The sequence below is a fragment of the Sycon ciliatum genome, chromosome 8 (assembly GCF_964019385.1).
Source record: "Sycon ciliatum chromosome 8, ocSycCili1.1, whole genome shotgun sequence".
Classification (NCBI taxonomy): Eukaryota; Metazoa; Porifera; class Calcarea; order Leucosolenida; family Sycettidae; genus Sycon; species Sycon ciliatum.
The window spans coordinates 5432094-5452152 of NC_088650.1; the positions used below are offsets into that span (position 1 = coordinate 5432094).

The 20059-nt window shown below is 51.3% G+C and overlaps 1 protein-coding gene and 1 long non-coding RNA gene across 2 annotated transcripts; both read left to right on the forward strand.

Moving 5' to 3' along the window:
- Positions 1–1909: 1909 nt before the first annotated feature.
- Positions 1910–2835, forward strand: LOC135822578 (uncharacterized). Its single transcript, XR_010554504.1, has 4 exons — positions 1910–2108; positions 2194–2334; positions 2478–2544; positions 2805–2835. It is a non-coding gene; the product is annotated as an uncharacterized LOC135822578 (long non-coding RNA).
- Positions 2836–15884: 13049 nt separating this feature from the next.
- LOC135823047 (uncharacterized) lies at positions 15885–17168 on the forward strand. Its single transcript, XM_065335878.1, has one exon. The coding sequence runs from the start codon at positions 15885–15887 to the stop codon at positions 17166–17168; it is 1284 nt and encodes a 427-aa protein (XP_065191950.1).
- Positions 17169–20059: the final 2891 nt, after the last annotated feature.

Here is a 20059-nt window from a genome sequence, read left to right on the forward strand (position 1 = left end):
CAACACCCAACAACCGACAACAACACCCAACAACCGACAACAACACCCAACAACACCCAACAACCGACAACAACCGACAACAACAACCAACAACAACCAACAACACCTGACAACAACCGACAACAACCAACAACGCCCAACAACAACCAACAACAACCAACAATAACCAACAACAACCGACAACAACCGACAACAACATCCAACAGCCAACAACAACCGACAACAATCAACAATAACAACCAACAACCGACAGCAACAACCAATAACAACCAACAACCGACAGCAACAACCAATAACAACATCAACAACGACAACGATAACGACGACAACAACCGACAACAACATCAACACCAACCAACAACAACCAGCAACAACCGACAACAACCGACAGCAACAACCAATAACAACATCAACAACGACGACGATAACGACGACAACAACCGACAACAACATCAACAATGACGACGACGATAACGACGACAACCACAACAGTGTCCGGTAATGTGTGGTAGAGAATGGCAATCAGCCAGTCTGTGTACAGTTGAACATGTATAATAATAAAACACATTTCGCGTAGTTGAGCACTAAATAAAGAAATTCAGTGTTTTTTCCCACTTCTGTCTTGTGAGCATCATCAGCAAGGTGTAGTAGCTGCTGATACTGATTTGTCCTCGAGTGTCGAGCTGCACAGTTTCTTCCAGTCTGTCTTGTCCTCTGCATGTTGCCGGCACCTGGCAAGGTCTTCCATGGTCTTCATGGGCACACCCAGCTTATACAACTGAGCGATCAGACTTGTGGCTAGTGTCAACCTTGGCCGCCCACGAGATGCTTTGTTGTCCTTGTCCAAATAGCCGCTCATGGCTACTTAGGGTGGCGTGTCCGTGTCCATCTGTAACACATGACTGGTCGTTCGTAGTGGCCTACATGCAACTGTGTCATGTATTACTACACGAACTCAACTAAGTCCTCAGCAGTCATGGAGTAGCGGCAGGTTGGGCAAGTTGGGCTGGGGGCAGAACTGATCCACTCCTTCATACAGTGGAAGTGAAATTCATGACCGCACTCCAACTTGGATAGAGGACGGTCCAGGGTATCCTGACAAATCACACAAATGGGCTCATGACTTATTGCTGACGAGTCTACCTTAGTAGGCACTACATTGATGTACTGCAGCTCCATGGGGTGTATTGCCTGGTCTTGATGGTGGCTACTGTAATACACCCCGTTGAGGTACCACTGATAGATACCCTCCTCCTCCTGAGAGATGAAAGCAGGTCCATCTTCCCTATGCCGAAGGTTGTATCGGTACCACTCCCGTACACGATTGTTACCTTCCCTGCGTATCACCGCTGGCGCATTCTCCCTGTGGAGCCTTCCGTGGTGATACCACCGTAAAATACAGCATGTGGCGTCACAATAACTGACTGCAGGACCGCCGGCTCTATGACGGACACCGTTGAGGTAGTACTCGATGCTACCCCGTCCTATCCAAGCAGGTTCATTAACGCGATGAAGGCGACCTCCATAGCACCAGGCGGACACTCCCCTACTATCAACAAGAGCTGGTCCGTCCTCCCGATGGAGTCTACCATCGACGTGCCAAATTTCTTGCTGCGCGTTTTGATCTGCCAACTCCACAACAGTTCTTATTGGCGTCCGCCTTTCTATTAGTAAAGGACCCGTGGTGAGAGACCACGACCGGTCGTCCAAGTCTACGCCGAATGTATCAGCCATATCTATATACTGAGAATAATGTAACAACTCCTCCACAAACGCTTCTACAACTGACGTCTTCTTCATCCTGGTTTTTCCTCTTGGTGGTTTTGGATAAGAGTTGAAAAGTCCAAAAGGTCAACTGATGACCTTTGCGTTACTTGGTATGATTGGGTTTTAGCGGATGATGTCGGTATGCAGCTGGGGAGCGAATTCGACAGGAAGAAGGTAAAGGTCTTGCTTTGCGGTTCACACCTTCACTTCAGTATCATTACAGTCCAAATGGCTTTCACTTGTCACTGTAGCGTTCGAATGTCAGGGGTAATACCCCTATTCCAGCACCTGAGGCGGTGCGTCAAGCGCCGCCTCTTTCTCATCATATATTGTGACAAATGGTAAGTGTGCAGTGCTCCTAGCTCTCTACCCCAACAAAAGAGCTCTATGACACTGTGCTTTCTGCGGTTTCTTTCGTTTTTACAGTGGAGAAAGGCTGGTGGGAGGCCCAGCCGTGGCCGCACACCTGGCGGGTGCGGCCCATCGAACCCGTTACTGGGAGGGCCGGCAGGTCGGGCTGCTGTTGCAGTCCGACTACCGGGACGCCGTGGAGCGTATTAGGACCCTGTAAGTAAGCACTGCTCTGTCTACATGTATACTTATCCCCCTCGTTATAGCGATACTTACTTGTTTCGTATCCTCTTGTCTTACCCTGCTTCCGTAATCGTGACACTAATAGTGTTTGTGTGCGATCATGCTTGGTTTTACAGATGATGATGATGTATGAAGGTCTGGAGCTGCCGTCTTCGGGATGTGCCATTTGTTTCAAAATTATTTGTAAGTACTTGTAACAGGCGAAGTGTAGTAACTGTGTGTGTAGTGTAGTAACAGTGCAGTCGTAATGTGTTTTGTGATGGTCCTGTGCAGTCGTAATGTGTTGGGCTACTGAAGTACACTGCATGAAGGGGTATGTGTGGGTGCTTCGACACATTCTCGTGCTTCCTAAACCCTAGATACGTGTATAGCACTATAACCTAGATGTGTGTGTGTGTGTCCGCGCATGCATGCGTGTGCGTGCATTGTGTTCTCTTCTACAGACTCATCCAAGTCCATTTAAATAAAAGTGTATTATAGTAAACAGTATTGTGTTTTGTTACAGTGAATATGTGGGGAATGGTGGATATGCCTTAGTGTGACTGGATACCCGCGGGTTGTGACTCTTTGCTGGTCACTCTGGATTCTCCAGTATAGATTCGGTGCAGTGCAGAGGGGATTTGCGGTGCGTAGCAACACTGCTTCACTGTGACACCCCTTCAATAATTGTTTTGATGCATGATACTCCGGGCGTAGCCGGTTGATTCTTACTGTATCCCGATCAAAATAGAAATATGCATCTAATGCACCTGCATGGATAGTAGGCATTTCCCAAATCGGCCGGCCGAAAAATTCGCCGAAAAAGGTGGTTTTGAAGAAATCACCCATCTTTTCGCCGAATTTTCAAATTTCGCATGTTGAATTCGCCGAAAATCGATGTTTCAGTGCTTCAACAGAGTGTGTGTAAATGTACATGACGTAATGGAACGGTGACTTCAAGTACCACGTTGAGCCGAGTTCTGATCTTGGGGCTCATAATATGGCCGAATTTGAACATTCTCTTAACCGATCGAAAAGCCGATTAGGCACGCTATGTATGGGCAACTTGTCAATCACTGCACATCTACGATGTCCGAATAAAACGAATGCAAGGAACGTGAACTTGTTGCTGCACATCTACGAAGTGCAAATCAGGGAGTAGTATAATGACACGTGTACTAGTACACCTTGTGTTGCACTGCGTCTTTTCCGCAGGACCACTGAAGGTCACACGCTCCGCGTGCGTATGCGCGCATGCGCAATATGTCATTCACTGCATGCAATGCACATCTACGATGTGCGAATCAGGGAATAGTACGTATTTTACTACTCCCTGGTGCGAATTCAATGAATGCACCGAACGTGCACAAGTGCACAAGTGCACGTTCGCCATCTATGGCGAAAAGAACCTTAAGGATGACATTTATGGCATGCCAGGGGTCAAAGGTCAAACTCTGGGGGGTCCCGGGGCCAGACCAAGCACGACCGACACAGTGTGCCTTATTTGGCTCAAAGGTCAAAGGTCAAAAAGTGCACCAGAACCCGCCCCGCGCTAACTACTTCCGTACCGCAGTATTCGCCCCAGTTCCGACATATGTCAGAGGCACCGCAGCTCGACCTGCGCCACGGACTGCGCCAGCGGCAGGTGCACAGATTAACATCCCCAGCAAGTTGAAGCGGATCGAAATTGCCGTGTTCACTGGAGAGAAGCGAAAATACGAGCGCTGGAAATCCGCTTTCAGCGTTTGTGTGGACCAGCAACCGCTTCCCGCTGAAATCAAGCTGCTGAAGCTCCGACGGTACGTGGAGAGTGAGGCATCGGATGCCATCGAGAGTCTTGGCTACTCGGCAGCAGCATACGAGGCTGCTCTGCGGCGGCTGAAGCGACACTTTCCGGTAGCTGGACGGCAGCGCTGTGGCGGCCAAGCCGCATGGATACGGAGCCGAGAACCGGTACCGGATCGCCAGTGACACTCACGTTGCTCCTGCGTTCAGTTGGCCCGCACACAAATGCTCGTACTCGTGGCCAGGATACAGCTGCCTTAGTATTACCTACTGTACATATTGGGTATGGACTGCGCTCAGTTTCTTTTCTGGCGGCAGGTCGGTGGAACACTCTTCCTCCAAACTGTCGTCAGGCACAATCTGCTGGTACTTTTGCTCACCTCACAAAGATTCACCTAGGGTTCCCTGTAACAAGGCCATGCCTGTTGGGACTCCCCTAGTCAAATAATAAATACTACTACTACTACTTCGGTTGGAGTCGCCGGCGCCTTGTGGTTAGGCTGGAAGAGCTGGAACAATCTCCAACTATTCGATCCGGTGGAGACCAGGACCTGGAGCGCTCTACCGATTTGCTCGACATGGCAGTGGTGACGTTAAAGGATGCCGGTATGCACACCGAGCTACAGTCCATTTCAAAACTATAGACGCGTAGTGTTTTTGAAATATTTCAAATTTGGCTGGAACGTTTTGAGAATAGTTTTCGGAATATTGCTCAGGTCCGCTCCACAATCACTCTCATATTATAGTTTCTAAACGATTGGATAACAGACGCCCCATTTGGAAAAATTTATGCACAAAATGATCACAGATTTTATGTGGTATAGATGCTGGCCAAAAACGGTTTTTGCCCTGGCCGCGGACCCATCCATGCGGTGGGACGCAATAGTCCAGGATCTATACACAATTATATTTGACGCGCGGGCATTTCGTCCCTTTCGGCCCACCGGCAGCAATGACGCTTGTTCCTTTCGGCCCAACAGCAGCAACGACGCTCGCTCCTTTCGGCCCAGCAGCGGCAACGACACGGTCGACAAAGAAGTATGCCGCCTCTTCAACCAAGGAAACTGCGTCCGCTCCAACTGCCGCTTCGCCCACAGCTGCCTCTCTTGCGGCCGCCTCGGTCATGGCCAATCCACATGCTCTGCTGGCCAACCCCGCAGCTCCAATTAGCTCACACGCGCCCTGGTCCCCTGTAAATATTCCCCTGCTGCTTGAAGAGCTATCCCAGCACCCCGATAACGAGTTTGTGCATTCTCTCTGTCACGACATGCGCGTCGGGGCCCGCATTGGCTATCACGGTAATAGATCCCGCCTCATCGCCCCTAATCTCCCTTCCGCATTGCTCAACCCTGCCGCCGTCTCTGCTTACCTTCAGTCTGAATGCACGCGTGGCCACATGGCCGGGCCTTATTCCCAACCCCCATTCCCTAATATCCGATGTTCTGGCGTTAGCATCGTGCCCAAGAAGTCTGGCGGCGTATGCCTCATCATGCATTTATCTGCCCCTAGCGGCTCTAGCATTAACGATGGCATTTACCCTGACGAATTCTCCCTGCATTACGTTACGGTAGATGACGCAATACGCTGCATCTTCCAGCACGGCCCCGGAGCTCTCCTCTCTAAGGTTGACATGAAGCACGCCTTCCGGCTCTGCCCTGTTTCCCCTGACGACTGGCCCCTACTTGGCATTTTTTGGGAAGGTTCGTACTATGTCGATAAGGTACTACCATTTGGCCTCAGATCCTCCCCGTTTCTGTTCAACAGACTTGCCGACGCTGTGGCATGGATTGCAGTTAATAATTACGATATTGTTGATTTGCTGCATTACCTAGATGATTTCTTTCACGTCCAGCCGCCCAACTCCGCAGCTATGCTCAAATTCAAGACACTGCTGGCTGTATTTGACATGCTGAACATCCCATTGGCCGACGGAGAGGACAAAGTGTGCCCGCCGTCAACTTCAATAACGTTCCTGGGTATCGAGCTCGACACAGCCGCCTGGGAGCTGCGCCTCCCGGCTGCGAAACTGGCGGAACTACGGCTAGCACTTGCCGCGTGGCTGTCGAAGCAGATGTGCACCAAGAGGGAACTGCTGTCCCTGGCCGGTAGCCTGTCTTTCGCAGCCAAAGTCATTCCAGCGGGTCGCACGTTCTGCAGATGCCTGTTCGACAGCGCAGCAACGCTCCCTAGCCTAGATGCACCGGTAGCCGTACCCTCGGAGGCGAAGCTTGACATCCTGTGGTGGGACGCCTGCATCAGCCAATGGAATGGTCGGAAGGTCTAGTCGAAATTGTATGCCTTCTGTGCTTAGTGTGGTACATGTATGTGTATGTGTCTCTCTCCTGTATCCCAGATATGCGAGAACGGCTTAATATCCCTCTCGAATCCATTCCACAACTTCAAACCCGAGGTTTTCCCAGGTGCCCAGACGTCGAACGTCCGCAATTCTCACATCGCCGCACCATTCTGGTCGGACATTGACTTGACGCGTGGTGGCAACATCTACTACCAGGAGTATTCCGCCGACTCGAACTCACCTGAATATAGCGAAGTTCTTGAGGGTGTCCAGAACCTTACAGGACTGGACTCGTTCGTTCCTCTGGGAATGTTTGCGGTGACATGGGATGAGGTGTACACTACCGGAAATGACCTCAACCCGCCTGTAAGATTTAGAACAGGTGGTATTGCACAACTGAGGGGACTGCAGTACTGTGTACAGTGCATCAGAGTTTGTGCAGGCGTAGCCCGTAGCCCGGTCAAGCGACCACCTGGTTACTGTACTACATGTATATACTAACAGGCTTGAACGCGGAGCATTGAAACATGATACTAAGGAGACAAACACACTTCAGGCTCTTGGTCCACATCTTGAGAGTTTTCACGAGTATACTATCAAGTCTTCTCGTCTCCAATAATAGCACACTCTAGTAGTGCAGGCAAAGCAGTCACTGAAATAATAAGAACCCTGGGCTCTTATTAGAGAAAATGCAGGTATCCTTGTGATCTGAGTTGGTGTCCCGTAAATTCGGGTTCGGCATGGTGTCTTTTGTTTCATCTGCTCAACATTCCTGACCATGTTCTTGTGCGTGTTCATGTTGCCTTTCAGAATAACACTTTCCAGGCCGTTCTGCTGGCGGATGACATAACATCGGTGGCAATCTTCCTCTTCGAGCCCAATCGCCTTAATTGGGGCCAGTCGGGCAATCTGTACGCAGTCAGTGGTATTTACACCGGCTCTGATTTGTACAAGAATCACCCGTACTCTGGAACAGCGAACATTGTGCGTCTCGGGGATACTGCCGACAGCGCAGGAAGGCAAGGTATCTATGTTTACATTGGGAGTTCAGAGACAAACATCACTGGTCAGACAAGCCCATTCGGTGCATGCCAGACGTTCGTTCGGATGGACGAAGCTCTGGGACTAGTCACAAGCCTCGGCAATGACTCGCTTGTCTGTCCTTGCTCACTGAACCAAGTCAGTCTGGACTTCCGCTGGTCCAACGTTGCCGCTAACAACACCCACTCTTGCTTCATGCCTCTGTTCACATCGCAGTTTGAAGCTGTCAAGGTGAGTAATTCTGCGCAACTGGCCACTGTGAGTGCCATTTGTGTTTGCATTGTACTGAAATTTATCGTGGAGTGCCATAACATGCTACACTGATGACCAGTAAAATCCAACTTCATGAATAAAGTAGCGTCATGCTCACTGCATAGCCCAGTGTTTGCAGCCCTAGAGCTAGGGATGTCAGCGAACGCACTGCGCAGGCCTCTGCGCATGCATTGCGTCATCGATTTTTTGAACGTGATCGCGGCCGACAGAGAAAACATGGCCGCGGTCTGTTTGCACCGCTGGGAGTCGTAAAATTACTGTTCTTCTGTCCCCGCGACCATTCAAATCATACGCTTGGTCAAGAGGTGTAATAACTGGCGGTTCATCCATGGCACTGATTTTTTCTTGCGTCGAGGGCTTGGTGCAAGAGGAGTATGTCTGTCTAACACTTGTAGAAAGCGGCTGGCCCACTCAGTCCACATGACAGTTGGGCTTCCGTCAATTTCACAAAAATCCTGTTGGACCAAATCTGCCTTGAACTGGTCATGATTTATGTTTCGGTAGTGTCGCCGTAGCCCGGAAGTTACAGTACTTCTTACTGGGCTGAGTTGAAATTCACTGAGAACTGCTGCATGGTCACTGAACGCGATGGGGATAACAGCAGCCATATTTAGAGGGTCAAATGTATTGTAAAATTGATCCAGTGTGGTTGGTGCAGAGTTTGCTGAGATTCGAGTCGGCTGGTGAACTCCGGGATATAAACTGTAGCTGGCCACGAGGTCAGATAGATAATGAAGCTGTGGATCTGGAGGTGTAGACTGGCACCACCTGGAAGCAATAGGCACATCTAGCCAACGTTGAGTTTCCACCGCTACCGTCGAAACGCCACATTGACGTGCTTATCGGTGCCGACTATCCGGAGCTTCACATGGCGCATGAAGAGCTCTCGGGTAACAGTCATGAGCCCGTGGCGCGTCGGACGGCATCAGGTTGGACCTGCATCGGCCAAGTACAACCAGCCCACCCAGCGGCGAGCTGCTGCTTCACAATGTTCAGCAATGGTGACCTACAGACCAGCTTGAAGCGCCTGTGGGAAATCGAAGAAGTGAACAGCAGCATTACGAAATTCATGTCACACGGCGACAAGGCTGCAGAGCAGAAAGTTGCAGCGTCGTTGAAGGTGACGGACGGCTGCCACTGCGTTGTGTGAGAGCTGGACCGTGACGATCACACCTTCCATTTGGTGCTACCTTCACACAGCCTTGTTAGGTGTTGACACTTCCATAGGTAGCACTTGCGCTGCCGCCACACTTACCATACTACACACTCACCATACCATACCACACGTCATATCTGCGCTTGTGCTGCCTGCAATATAAAAAAATGGCGCCTATTGCTGGCTACTCTCACACCTTGGCCATATATAGTTAGGCCTCAGTAGTGATTTGTAGTCAGTTGGATTCTGGACAATAAACCCGTCTCATTGGTGGCAGCGGCTTGATTTGGACCAGTTTTTGGAGATGGCAGCGAAACTTCGGCAGGACTTTGGCACCTCTACGACCTTGAGCGAGTGGAGAGTGTTCATCGCTGCCTACAGGAACACCAGAGTGCTGAATGAGAAGCTGAAGGATGTGTCGGGGGAGGCCAAGCTGTGGGCAGACGAAAAGGAGTTCCGGGCTCGTACCATTATGCAGCAACTCCGTGGGGAGCCTCTACTTTGGCTGAGCCAAGAGGAGAACAAGAATGGCCTCAAAGATGATGAGGACGTGATAAAACTGCTGGAAGGACAATATGGCCACACCAGAGCCAGAGTGGCATAGTTATATTAACGACTTTGAGAAATCAGCGCAGGAGTCCGGAGAGACTACACCAGCGTTGCTGAGTCGTCTCCAGCAGCTGGCTGGCACAGTATTCCCGAACCTCTCTGAGGAGGCCCGACGGGAGAGAGTGTTGTTGAAATTTGTGAGGAGCGTAAGGGACCAGCGTTTAAAGGAAGAGTTGCAAGTGTACGGTTTCATAAAGGAGGAGTCGAGTACGGCAAGGACGTACGAGGAAATTCTTTCCAAGGCCACAAGACTGGAGTCGTGCTAGAGGGCAGCAGAGAAAAGAAGAACTGGACAGCAAAGTGCAAAGATACTGAGGACGGATTCAACTGTGGAAGCATTAAGGAGCCAGATCGAGGAGCTGACTGATCAGGTAGCGGCATTGTGGTCGCCCTCAGCACGGGCACCTCAAGCAAGGAGGCAGCTGGGCCCTAGTAATTGGAAGTGCTGGTACTGTGGGTCACAGACCCACAGAGGCGGCTGGCGAGATTGCCCAGCGAGAAAGCGGGAGGCGCCTACCTGGAGGCCACACACCCAGGCTGAGCGTCGTGCTGCTAACCGGAAGGATTTTCGTTAAAGCCCCACCGGTCCAAGGTGCAGGACGGCGGTAGCATGGGGCAACCAACATTACCGACACAGCCAAATATCCATGGTACCAGTGAATTGTCACGCAGCCCTTTTGTGCAGGCCCAGATGGCAGGCCAGGAGGTAAGCATGCTGCTGGACACCGGTGCTGATATCAGTTTGATCAGTAGGGCACACCTCAGTGATCGCCAAAAGCAGTGTATCCAGCAGTCATCGCAATCAAACCCAAGAGCAGCATCCGGCAATGAAGTCAAGATGGAGGGTGTCCTGAGAATGACAGTTCGCTTGGGTAAGGTCATTGTTACTAACCACCCATTCCATGTTGTGACTGACCTGGTCGTGCCCATGATCGGTGGGGCCGACTTTTTGAGTCGGCTAGGCAAGCAGGCCTGGGACTGGCCACGCAGCACCTTGATAACACAGGGACATCGCCTGAAGCTGGAGCCAGTCTATCGTAACTCAAGGTCATTGGACAGAGCCAATCGTCCAAGCGGAGTGTGCAGAGTGGTGGTGAAAGACACGACCAAGATCAGGCCGGGTGAGGAAGCATTGGTCCCGTGCGCGCTCTGTGGCCATACGCCCGATGCTGAGTACTTCCTAGAGCCAAGTTCTACCGGTAGCAATGACACAGTCAGAACAATGTGCTGTCTGCTCAGACCGGTCTCGCTACAGAGCTCGCTGGGAGCAGAAGGGAAGCGACGGCAGGTTACCCACGGCTGTTTTTTTCGCGAAATTTGGACATTTAACAAGATGGCAGCCAAAAGTCTCGGTTGGGCTGGATCGGCAAGGAAATTTGAATTTTCAAATTCTCAGCACCCGATTTCGCTGTGGTTTTTGCTCGATTTAGAAAGCTACCAGGCCAGGTTTACCCGGAAAACAGGTATTCCGTGTTCCTCTTGAAACTAGCTTTCCGCTGGTACCTCACATGGCCAACTTCCTCGCAGGAACAGTTTGTTCCGCGTTGCACAAGTCAAGCCTTCTTTCTCGCTCGTTCCTTGAGTCATCGTTGACATGCCTGCCTCAAGAAGCCCTTTCAGAAGTTTTCCCGGTCTAGCTTTCAGTTTTCCCAGGTAGAGGACTATCTTCTGGCTATCTTCACCAAGTTTTATCACGTCCCGTGCACAAACTTCAGATTCCGTGCGTGCGATGCTGAGCTACCTTTTCATGCGATTTAGGGGACAGATGGCATGGCGCTGGAGTCGCTGTTGAGTCCAGGAGGCCGAGGCCTGGTGGAAACTGCCCAGTAGACAGGTGGAGTACTGCTGAAAAAGGCAGCAAGCACACAGATAGCCCCGAAATTGTGATGTAGATCCAATCGTGCGTTTGTTCGAGTGCATATCGGCAAATTTGAAAGTTGCACCCATGATCCCGACGAGGAGAAGCTGAAAATCAGTGCGTGCGTCAATATCCAGACTACCAGGGATAGCTTGGAGAGGTTCGAAAAGGTCAGGATGCTGGTTGACCATGGTAGGAGTTCCTTTTACCTTCCTTCTCTCTCAAATTGTCTGGATATTGAGTATCTCGCTCGAACGCTTTCAAATAATAAATCCTGGTTTGACTTGCGAAATCGTGGAACCACACGGAGAGTGACCTGAGTTTCATCCCAAAACGCAAACTCCCATCGTATTCATGAGGTTTGTACCGCGTTACATAAATCGCACTAAACGACGCCATATTGTTAAATGTCCGTGCGCGAACAGCCGTGTACCGGATACAAAACGGATGAAAATCTGCATACCAGCAAGAAGCAGGAAATCCATAACCTGGTCAATGAGTACAGCGACGTGTTTTGGGCAGAAGGTGATCAGCTCCCAACAGCAAAAACGACAATCCAGCACATAATACACCTCCAGAGTGACTCGGCTCCACAATGGTCAAGACCGCGCAGATTGGCACAGGACACGCGCAAGGAGGTGCGAGAGGAAGTCCAATACCTGATTCAGCAGGGACTGATTCGAGAATCTACATTACCATGGACTGCGCCGATAGTAGCTGCTCGGCGCAAGAACGTACGACTGAGATTGGCTATGGACTATCGGAGGCTAAACGCAGCAAGCCACCCCCAACATCACCCGCTACCTTTGATAGATGACCTGGTGGATCAGCTAACAGAAGCACAGTTCTTTTCCACGGTGGATTTGAAGTCTGGCTGCTACCAAATGCCGATGTGTGGTGAGGATGCGGCAAAAACTGCCTTCGTCACACCGGATGGCCAGTATGAATGGACAGGTCGTGGAACTCCGTTTGGCCTGTCGGGAGCTCCAGCCACATTTCAGAGACTGATGTTGGCCAGACTGGGCCAACTGAATTAGACTGCTGCGCTCTGCTACCTAGATGATGTGCTGGTTTGGGGCCGAAACTGGGAAGAGCACGGCAGCCGTTTGCGCGAGGTTCTCACCAAGCTCAGGTCGGCAGGAGTGCTGTTGAACCCTGACAAGTGCTGTTTTGGAGTACGCGAGGTAGAGTTCCTGGGACACATGATTGCAGCAGGTACAATGCGCATATCATACGCCAGAGTCCAGGCGTTGCTCCGCACACCAAGACTGACAACAGTAACTCTGCTCCGGAAAGCCATGGGTGCTTTTTCTTATCATATATATATAGTGTTCAGCGCTGGATTCCAGGCATGGCCACAATTGCTAAACCACTTTACGAAATGATGAAGGGCTCACGCTTCTACAATGGAGTGAGGAAGCTATCAAACCGTTTGACATGCTAAAGCAACAAGTTGCCTCAGCCCCATTACTGCAGTTACCAGACATGAACAGGCCATTCGTTCTGGTCACAGATGCATCGGACGTCGGAACGGGCGCAATGCTAGCACAGCAACGAGGTGGTCGCAGTTAGCGCCGGTAGCATTCTTTCACCATACATTAACAAAGGCAGAGCGGAACTATCCAGTGACGGACCGGGAGCTGCCCACAGTGGTTTTAGCAATAAAGAAGTTCCGGGTCTACCTGGCCAGCCAGCCATTCGACCTAATCACGGATCATGCAGCTCTTAAGTGAAACAACAGCTTGTCCATGGATGAGATCCATGGCCGGAGGGCACGATGGCTAGACTATCTGCAGCGGTTCAAAATGAAGCCGGTTCACCGCCCCAGCACATCACCCGAATTGAGCATGGCGGACTTCCTGTCGAGAATTGGCCACTGCAACCTGCCAAAAGTGATGCAGTGTCTCAGCATGCAACAGGAAGACAGAAGGCAGGACGGTATCCACCAACTGACGCCGCTGTTCTCGACCCAGGAAATAGTCGAAGAACAGCTCAAGTGCCCGGCACTGGGCCCAATGATGAAAGAGCTGAAAGCGCCGGGCTCGGTAGGGGTGCTCGAGGAAGAAGCCAAGTGTGTACTGAGGAAAAGGTCGCGACTGAGTATTGGCAATGACGGAATCTTGCGCTACACAGAATCAAAAGGGAGATCGACACAACAGGAGCCGCTAGGTCGCAGAAAGATGATGGTAGTGGTTCTACCGCAGTCTCGGCGCAGGAGGTTTTTGGAATTGGTGCACGATGCACCACTGAGTGGTCACATGGGAAGAAACAGAACAAACGATCGCATACGAGATATTGTATGGTGGCCGTTTATGTCCAAGGATGTGGCGACATACGTACAAGGATGTGAGGCGTGCCAGCGTCACAAGCGCCCCAAGCAACCAGACAAGATGCAGCTAGAGACGACGGATATTCCGAAGACGCCATTGTCTCGGATTCAGATCGATTTTGTTGGCCCCTTCCAACCATCTGTACCAGAGAAGTTTCGGTATATCCTGGAAATTCAGGACGTGCTGACCCGCTATGCGATGTTGATTCCAACGGTGGACTGCACGGCGGAGACGGCCGCCATGGTCTTGTTGGAGCGCTGGGTAACGGTTTTCGATATCCCAGAAACTGTGCAGAGTGACCGTGGCTCGCATTTCACTGGAGCTGTCTTCCGCGAAATGTGTACAGCAATTGGCATGCGGCAAGCACTCAGCAGTCCCAACCACGCCCAGTTAAACGGTCCGGTGGAGCGCCAAAATCAACTCATCGATAATGTGCGGTGTGTGTGTTAGGACAACACAGCGGTACGGCCTGAAGCAGTTCTTGCGGTGCAATATGCCCTTAATACGTCGAGAAATGCTACTTCTGGACACTCTCCATATGAGCTGTTATTTCACCAGCATCCGAACAGGCCAGAGAAGTTCGCAGTGCCTCAGCCTGCAGGAGTGAGGCCTCTGCGGACAGTAGAACGCATGGACAGCGTGTTTCGGCAAGTGAAAGTTCGAATAAGGAGTGCTCAAGAGGAAAGACGGAAGCGAGTTGGCGGCAAGGCTAACTGTGGTTATGAGGTGGGTCAACAGGTCTGAATAAAGCTTCAGCCTGCTCAACAAAAATTGGGGAAGCCCACAAATCTGAGTTGTATACCGTAGTTGAGAGAAACAACAATACGTACCTCCTCAAAACCGTGTGGGTCTAGTTCTCGCCACCACTGCCTTCAACGCCATTACAATGAGCTGGAGGCAGCACCAGCTCAACGGTTGAGCTGGGAACAAGGCGAGTCTCCAAGTGACCAAACCCTGGTAACCGATGGCACTACGGGCAAGGCAATCGAGGAAGGGACTCCGGTACGAAAGAGTACACGGGTTAAGCGGCCGACGAAATTCCTTAAAAAGTGGACCCGAAACAGCGGCGGTATCGGTTTAGCTCAGCCAGCAGTGGAGCGGATGCAGATTTGTCGGAAACTGATGACAGCAGTGAAGATGTGTGACTTTGTGCAAAGTCTACAAATGAGATATGGGCATGGAAATCATGGATGCATTATTTTGGGTATAACGAAGTTCATCATTCACGTGATACTTTTGCATTGGTTATACATGCATCTATTTCGAGTTTTATTTGACTATTTAGTTGAGTTTGGGTGGGGGAGTGTGAGAGCTGGACCGTGACGATCACACCTTCCATTTGGTGCTACCTTCACACGGCCTTGTTAGGTGTTGACACTTCCATAGGGAGCACTTGCGCTGCCGCCACACTTACCATACTACACACTCACCATACCATACCACACGTCATATCTGCGCTTGTGCTGCCTGCAACGCTTGGCGCCTATTGCTGGCTACTCTCACACCTTGGCCATATATAGTTAAGCCTCAGTAGTGATTTGTAGTCAGTTGGATTCTGGACAATAAACCCGTCTCAGTTGGCATACCCTGGAAATCCGAACGTCCAGTCATGCCTGAAAGCCGAGCGAAGGCACTCGGCCATCTGCACAGCTTGGAAAAGCGGCCCTGATGTGACTCAGCAGCAGCAACAGCGTACAGTGATGTCATCCGCAAGTACCTAGCCAACGGGTACATTCGACGAGTGCCTGACAAAGAGTGTGGAGGTTCTGTAAACGAATGGTACCATCCACACTTCGCCACCATCCGTGAAGATTAGGCCACCACGAAGACACGTGTGGTTTTCGACGCAGCTGGCATCAGCAATGGTATAGCGCTGAACGATGATATCAGTGCTGGTCCCCAGCTGCAGCAATCGCTGCCAAAGGTACTCCTGTGCTTCCGGCAGAACAAGGCCGCCATCATCTGCGACATCCATGAGATGTATCTCCAGATATCTCTGGCTCCGGAGGACAGGCCCTTCCATCGCTTTCTGTGGCGGGATAACGAGCAGGAACCGGCCACATTTGAGTTCAACCGGGTGGTCTTCGGTGTGACAGCGTCGCCTTTCCTAGCGCAGTACACGTGGCAAGGCACAATGCCCATCAGCAAGCCGACACCTATCCTCGTGCAGCGGAAGCGGTCCTTGAGTGAACGTACATGGGTGACTCCATGGACTCTGTTCGAAGCGATGAGGAAGGCGTTGAGCTCGTAAGGCAGCTGTTGGCGTTGTTGCACAAAGCCAGTATGCACCCATGCAAATGGCTGAGCAACTCCACGGCAATACAGAAGACCATCCCGGAGGAGGATCGCGCTAAGGAGATCAACCTCACGAAGGGAGAGCTGCCGAATGTCAAGACACTGGGAATCCTCTGGCTTGCGAAAGAGGACCAGTTCACATTCGAACTGCAGCTATCGGAGATCGGCTCTAATCCAACAAAGCGCGCGTTTCTCAGTGCAAAAGCAAATATATTTGATCCACTCGGACTCCTCGCACCGTACCTCGTGCAAGCAAAGATCCTGCTGCAAGAAATGTGGCTTTGTGGAGCAGCATGGGATGAGCGACTGCCCCCAGAAATCGTCAAGAAGGTTCTCCGGTGGCTTGAGCAGGTGACGGAGCTATCAACAGTACGTGTACCACACTGCCTGACGGCCACGGCGTGCACAGCAATCAGCAGCCAGCTTCACGTGTTCTCAGATGCGTCCGAGGTCGCATACGGAGCAGTTGCGTGTCTTGTCAGTCACTATGACACTGGAGAACCAACAGCACGGTTCGTCGCAAGCAAGGTCCGTGAGGCACCAGTGGCTGCTGTCAGCGTTCCGCGGCTTGAGCTAATGGGGGCGACAACCGGAGCAACGCTCGCCACATCATCCGCCGAGTCACTGAACCTCGACCCCCGAGCAACGACGCTATGGTCGGACAGCAGCAACGTTCTGCACTGGATCACCAATTACAGCCGCATCTTCAAACAGTTTGTGGCTAGGCGAGTGGGCGAGATTCAACGGAAAACCAATCCTACCCAGGGGCGGTATGTGCCCACCGCGCTCAATCCAGCCGACCTGGTCTCTCGAGGAATGTCAGTGCAAGCAATGGCGGGAAGCAGTTTATGGTGGAACGGTCCCGGCTTCTTGGGTGCCGCTGAAAGTGAATGGCTAGTTCAGCCGGAACTGAAGCCCCGTTTGTCAACTCTGGAGTTGAAGAAAGTCAACCAACCAACGGATGAGTCCATCGAGCTGACTGCGGTGACCGTAGACCAATGCCACAGCGAGCTGAATCGTCTAGAGCCAAGCCGCTACTCCGACTGGGTAGGATTGTGCTGTATTCATGCTTGGTGTTTGCGATTCGCTACGAATTGCTCGGTACCACCCGCAAAGCGAGAGTTTGACGAATTATCGCCACAGGCAATCCTGGATTCTGATGAGTTCTACATAAAGCGAGCATAGTGGGTCTATTGTTATTAGGCAATTGTCTGTTATAGTCACCACTATAAATAAAAATCCAATCCAATCCAATCCAGAAAATAGCAACAGTCACTACCAGAGTACGCTGCAGTTAAGGCAGGCAAGCCGATCCCTGCAACCAGCAAGCTGGTCTCGCTCAAGCCAATGATTGACGACGCTGGCCTTCTACGCGTTGGAGGTCGACTACAGCATGCTGACTTCTTGACTGCAGAACAACGCAATCCGATCGTCCTACCACGAGGAGATCATGTGACACAGCTGATTGTCAAGGCATGTCACAAACGAGGATATCACGCGTTCGGTGTCAGCCACACGCTAGGCGAACTCTCATCGCGCTACTGGATCATCGCTGGCCGCGAAGAGGTGCGAGCTTGGGAAGCCCAGTGTGCGAGGTGCGCCCGGAACTGTACGAAGCCGGCAATGCATGTGATGGCGCCACTACCTTAGTGCGCTATGCACATTCGGCCGAGTCTCTGTAGACCACGCCGGACCGTTTATGACGAAGCAGGGTCGCGGCAAGACACAACACAAGCGGTATCTGTGCTTGTTCACCTGCTTGCAGACGAGAGCAGTACATCTTGAGCTGTCATTCGCGTTGACAACGGACTTGTTCCTGCAGCTGTACGGTACGTACGCTTCACCAATCAACGGGGAGTACCGATCGACGTCATCTCCGACAATGGCACGAATTTCGTCGGCTTCACCAATGAGCTTGCTCAGCTAGTCAAGCAGCTTGATGCAGAGGCGATTCAGCGGCAGACAGCGGATCCGCAGACTAGCTGGCGTTTCAACCCTCCAGCAGCACCACATTTCGGCGGAGTGCATGAGGCGTTAGTAAAATCGGCAAAGCGTGCTATCTCGGCGATTCTGAAGAACGCGGAGGTCACAGACGAGGAGCCATTGTCTGCTATCCTCGGCGCAGAGGCGCTCATGAACTCACGGCCCCTGTCCTACATGTCGGCAGATGGTCGTGACCCGACTCCACTAATGCCCAACCATTTCCTGTTTGGCCGGGTCGGCACTCGGTTTGCACCTGCAGGAGTGGACGAGAGCGAGTTCAACCCTCGGCAACGCTGGCGTGTAGTGCAAGAAATCGTGCTGCGCTTTTGGCGGAGATGGATGCAGGAAGTCGTGCCAGAGCTGAACCGGCGACTCAAGTGGAGGACGGCCGAGACTGACCTCAAGGTCGACGACATCGTTCTAGTGATATCCCAAGACAACCACGGGGCACTTGGCCAATGGGTCGTGTCACCGAAGTGCACCCTGGTCCAGACGGACACATGCGAGTTGTGAATGTCAAGGTGGGCGACAAGACCTACACCCGCCCAATCGTGCTTCTTTGCAAGCTGTTCTGTGAGTAGCTCCTTGTTTGCCTATTTCAGAACAATAGTCAATTTTCGTATTATTTTGGTCGCTGTGAATTTCGGCACAGTGTTAAGGGAGAGAAATGTTTAGAAGAGTATCTCTTTGTCGTTGTTACTATAATTGAGTGGCACATTCGAACTACAGTTCTACGAGTACTAGTTTGAAATTGCGTTATGAATTTCAGCAATTGTTACGTTGTACAGCAGGTACGAACAATTAATATTTACATACGGGCTTTCGTTTCGGAGTCCCGCGCTGTGACTCAGCTAATTTCTATTTCGTTTGCCTTGTATTGTCTGACTAGGGGCGCTGTAACCCCGTCGGGTGCGAGCACCCTTGGACAGAAGCACTTCACTGAACGACAGTGTTCATTTTCGATTTCCTCTTCTGCTTCTGTTGCACAGTTTGAATGTGTGCTTTTTTCGTACCCTGCTCACGATCAAACCATGCACGGATCGATCTCCATAATTTTACCTTCCGTTGCCATGACTAGCCTGATTACAATTTTTACCTGTCAGGGGTGGATGCAAATTTGCGAGCTCCTGACCTTTACTCCTTTTTCCAGTTTCCTGGGGCACTAGGCCCATGGACCACCAGTAAAATAGTGATAATTATAATGGCGCGGCAACTCGACCCCAATACGGACATCGCCGTGCTTACTGATGACGAGCTCAAGGAGCTCATCCAGCGACTGGGACTGGAGTTCCCCAGAGAGGCGAACAGGCCAATGCTGATTGCCCTACTGAGAGGATCTAAGGACTCGGCTCCCGTAAGTCATGCTAACCCTGATGTAGCTAGCCTTTGCGCCGCACTCTCCGAACTCACCGGGGTAGCAAGGGAACTGAAATCAGAGCTAAAGACAATGAAAGATGTGAATGTACAGCTGAGAGATTCCGACAGGGAAAATTCAGGCGTTGAAGGACGACGTGCAAAGCTCCGACGTGAACTGCATGCTGAAGAAGATCACCAATCCCGTTTGACCCACGTCCACGCTGACCCTGGGGATACAACTCATCTCAGAACTACTACAAGTAGTACTCTCCCCGTGCACTTTATAGCCTTGTCACACGACGGTTCATGCTCACAATTTCACGATACCATGGTTCTACGATCCACGGCAAGACACTTCACACGACGACTAGCTCTGCCGACACGGCGCACGTGAGTGTGACTGTTGCCTAGGTAATTGTAATGGAGGCACGTGTTTTGATGGAAATAAATCAAAATATTTTTTATTTTCATGCCTTCCGGGAAATTTCAAACTCTCTTTGCCTGATGTTGGAGTAGAACAAGACTGAAAAGACGACTTTGTTGCTTTGGCGTTCTTGACTGGATTTCTGGGACCATGGATTTGACAAATCCGCGTAGCTTTGCTCTATTTTTGCTGTTTTTTTTCCGTGGCCTTGGGCAACTGGGTCCGGACAGGGCAATCGGCTCACAACCTACAGGGTTTGGAGTGCCTCGTTCGACTTCCCAAATCCCTTGTGGCCGTTCAGCCGTTTTGTTGC